Genomic DNA, 3,045 nt, shown 5'->3' with positions numbered 1-3,045 from the left:
AGTTTATACTGTTATTGTATTATCAAACATAATTTGAGTAATGAAATAAATTCTATTGCTTTACGGTATTATATTTCTCAATAATTATGTTGATAATTTAGAATAAACTTTGTGGAGTTGAATATATATTTTAATTAATAATATCTTTATAAATTGATCAAAATAAATTTGTTATTAAAATATTTGTTATTAATAAGATAATTTTATATTTATGCTATTTGACATTGAATAAATGTTTATGTGTCTACAATGCCCATAGTCACAATAACTCAACTAATGATTTACAACTTGGTGACTGCAAGACAATAACAAGATTTAAACCATTGCACTGTACCATAAATGATAATATTTTATAAACTCTTTATAATAATATTATTTTTACCTGTAATTTACTCTTATATTGTCAATGTAGAATACGCTCTAGATTCACTTGTAACAATATCATTACGTATTAAAACTTAAAAACGAAAGGTAAAGTATAATATAACGAGAGAAGTCGACATTGACCAACCTGCCTATTATAAATAATAATCTTTTAATCTGTGGAGCTCGTGGGTCTCCTCGAGTTTAAAATAATATATTCAACTCGCTGGTATGCTTGGCCGCGAGTTGGTACAAATGGTTATAGCATATTCAACTATAATGATTGGAAGAAATAGTTATAGCATATTCAATTACAATGATTCACACAACGATTTATTCCACACAATGTTTTCCTAATTATCTGGTTTCACTAAATGCGATTATGAGTTCCATTAACATTCTGGCTGTTAATCCCAACATCATCTGTCACTTTGGTTGAATCCTCACCCAAAGATTGGCTAATTTCTCTCTTGTATGTATAGAACCAAGAAACAACCAAAAAGTAAATGAAGTTTAAGCTATTCACTATAGCTAAGAAGGCGTAATAGTAATGGAAGCGTGAGGCATTCACGTTATCCAATATCCAGCTTTGATGGCCCTTTCGCCCTGTAACGTTGTTTACAGCAGTCAGAATAACACTGTTAAGAAAAGCACCAACTCCCAGCGAGGCCGCATACAATGAAGTTCCCAAACTTTGCATACTCTCAGGTGCTTGATCATAAAAGAACTCCAGTTTTGCTACTTCTAGAAAGGTTTCTGCTATACCCATTAGACCAAACTGTGGAAGCAGTATGAAGATGCTCCGAGGAACAATTGCATTCGCATCATCTGCAAGCCCATGGCTTTTAATAACATCTAACCTTTTCATTTCAGTGATTGCAGCCACTCCCATGTCAATAGTATAGATTATCATACCAATTCCCATCCTCTGTAGTATAGTTATGCCTCGTGGATTCCCAGTGAATCTTCGGCACACTGGGACTAAGATGCGATCATAAAATACAAGGGAAAGGAGCATTGATAATTGAAGAAAAAAACCAATACTAGCTGCAGGAATTTCGAAGTTAGGACCTATATTTCTATGCAGAGTCATTCCCTGCTTTACAAAGAGTGTGGCAGATTGAGTTAGCAAAGTACTAGGGAAGATGACCGCCAGCCAAATTGGAAAGATTCTTAGCATGAGCTTTGTCTCCTCCACATCTGTCACAGTGCACGGACTTGAGCCAGAGGTATTTTGTACTGCTGCTTTGTCCATAAATCTGTCATTCAAAATTAAATCATGCATATAAAACACCATTAGATCAAATTCACTTTCCAATCATAAACTACCATTTGCAGGAATGTCGTAGAATATAAAAACATAGCCTAGAAAGTTACATTAGGGTTAAGTTCTCAACCTCAGAAGTTTTGTACGAGCAATTGGGTATCGACCCTCACTAAGGTATTCCTTTGAATCCACTTCATAAAGACAGGATGCATCTTTAGGAACCTGCACTTTCCAGTTCTTTATAAGCATACCAATCACTTTGGCCATTCGCTGCAGCGGGCTACCTGCCCGAAGTTTATGTCTATATAGGGGAATTCCTATCATGAACAGAACGTAGGATATAACTAAGGCTGCCGTCATGATTCCACCTGCCAATCCCCAACTAATGTTATCTTGAATATACACAAGGAATGTCTGACCAACCAGATTTCCACCGAAGACAACAAATATCCACCAATTGAAAAATCTGTTCTTCCGCAACTTTTCCTTGGGATGAAATTCATCAAACTGATCCGCACCAATAGTGGAGATGCATGGTTTGGTTCCTCCAGAGGCAATAGCAAGAACATACAAAGCAAAGTAGAAAACCCCAATCTGTAGAGTCGACGCCTTTTGGCAAACTTCATTGGGTTGGCATTGTGGTGGTCTGAGAGACTTCAACGTAACTGCTAGAGTCATAATCCCCATCCCCTACACCAAATGAATTAAGTATGCACTTTCAGAAAAACCAAATGCATTGTTTTATAACCAGTTGTTTAAAAAAGAGGTACAGTATTTACCATGATATATACAGCAGAAAATATTATGAATGTCCAGAAGCGGCCCCAGTATGTGTCGGCAATGTATGCCCCAAGTAAGGGAGCAAGCCAGGTAGCGCCAGTCCAATTGCTGACATTCCTAGCGGAAGAAACGGTGCCTTCATGCAGCTTGGTTGTCAGATAGACAACTAAGTTTGCCCATATGCCCGCAAATGCCATTCTTTCAACAAATTCATAGCCTGCATACAAAATCAAAACTATCATCTTTATAAAAGAAGAAAAAGCCAAGAAAATTATAACAAGGCAAAGCTGGATTTAGAGGAACTAATGATTATTGATTAGTTACCAATGATTAGAGAACAAGCTCTCCATCCTCCAGTCTTTTCTCTTACAACAGGTTTTCCTCTCAAATCCACCGATCCATCCAATACCAATCCCTCTTCATCAATAGCCATGGTTCTCCTAGACTTGGACTTGTGAAAAACTCAAGATAAATATTTGGGTTTTTCAGCTTCTGTGCAAGTCTAAGGGGATTGTGTCATTTCGCAGAACGTTTGGCTCCTCCTTATATTCAATTTGTCTTGTCCACTCTGTGTAATGCCTCGATTACAACGGTTTTGGAGTTTTGCTGATTGAATTGTTTATTTCGAATAAGTC

At 36.7% G+C, this 3,045-nt stretch overlaps 1 protein-coding gene across 1 annotated transcript; it reads right to left on the bottom strand.

Annotated features, from left to right (window-relative positions):
* Positions 1–733: 733 nt before the first annotated feature.
* On the bottom strand, positions 734–2,843 carry LOC131046049 (protein NRT1/ PTR FAMILY 5.2-like). Its single transcript, XM_057979708.2, has 4 exons — positions 2,735–2,843; positions 2,410–2,627; positions 1,761–2,320; positions 734–1,622 (listed from the first exon to the last, which is right to left on the bottom strand). The coding sequence occupies exons 1-4, from the start codon at positions 2,841–2,843 to the stop codon at positions 734–736; spliced, it is 1,776 nt and encodes a 591-aa protein (XP_057835691.2).
* Between the last annotated feature and the right edge of the window lie 202 nt (positions 2,844–3,045).

This window comes from Cryptomeria japonica, chromosome 7 (genome assembly GCF_030272615.1).
Source record: "Cryptomeria japonica chromosome 7, Sugi_1.0, whole genome shotgun sequence".
In the NCBI taxonomy this organism is placed as follows: Eukaryota; Viridiplantae; Streptophyta; class Pinopsida; order Cupressales; family Cupressaceae; genus Cryptomeria; species Cryptomeria japonica.
This window is presented reverse-complemented; position numbering and strand designations above follow the sequence as displayed.

Bases quoted from the DNA above. Each gene is read 5' to 3' on its own strand.
- LOC131046049 (XM_057979708.2), bottom strand. From the start codon at position 2,843: ATGGCTATTGATGAAGAGGGATTGGTATTGGATGGATCGGTGGATTTG. The intron at 2,628-2,734 runs GTAACTAATCAA...TTTTGTATGCAG, and splicing joins AGCTTGTTCTCTAATCATTG to GCTATGAATTTGTTGAAAGA. The intron at 1,623-1,760 runs GTTGAGAACTTA...TTTGAATGACAG, and splicing joins GCTCGTACAAAACTTCTGAG to ATTTATGGACAAAGCAGCAG.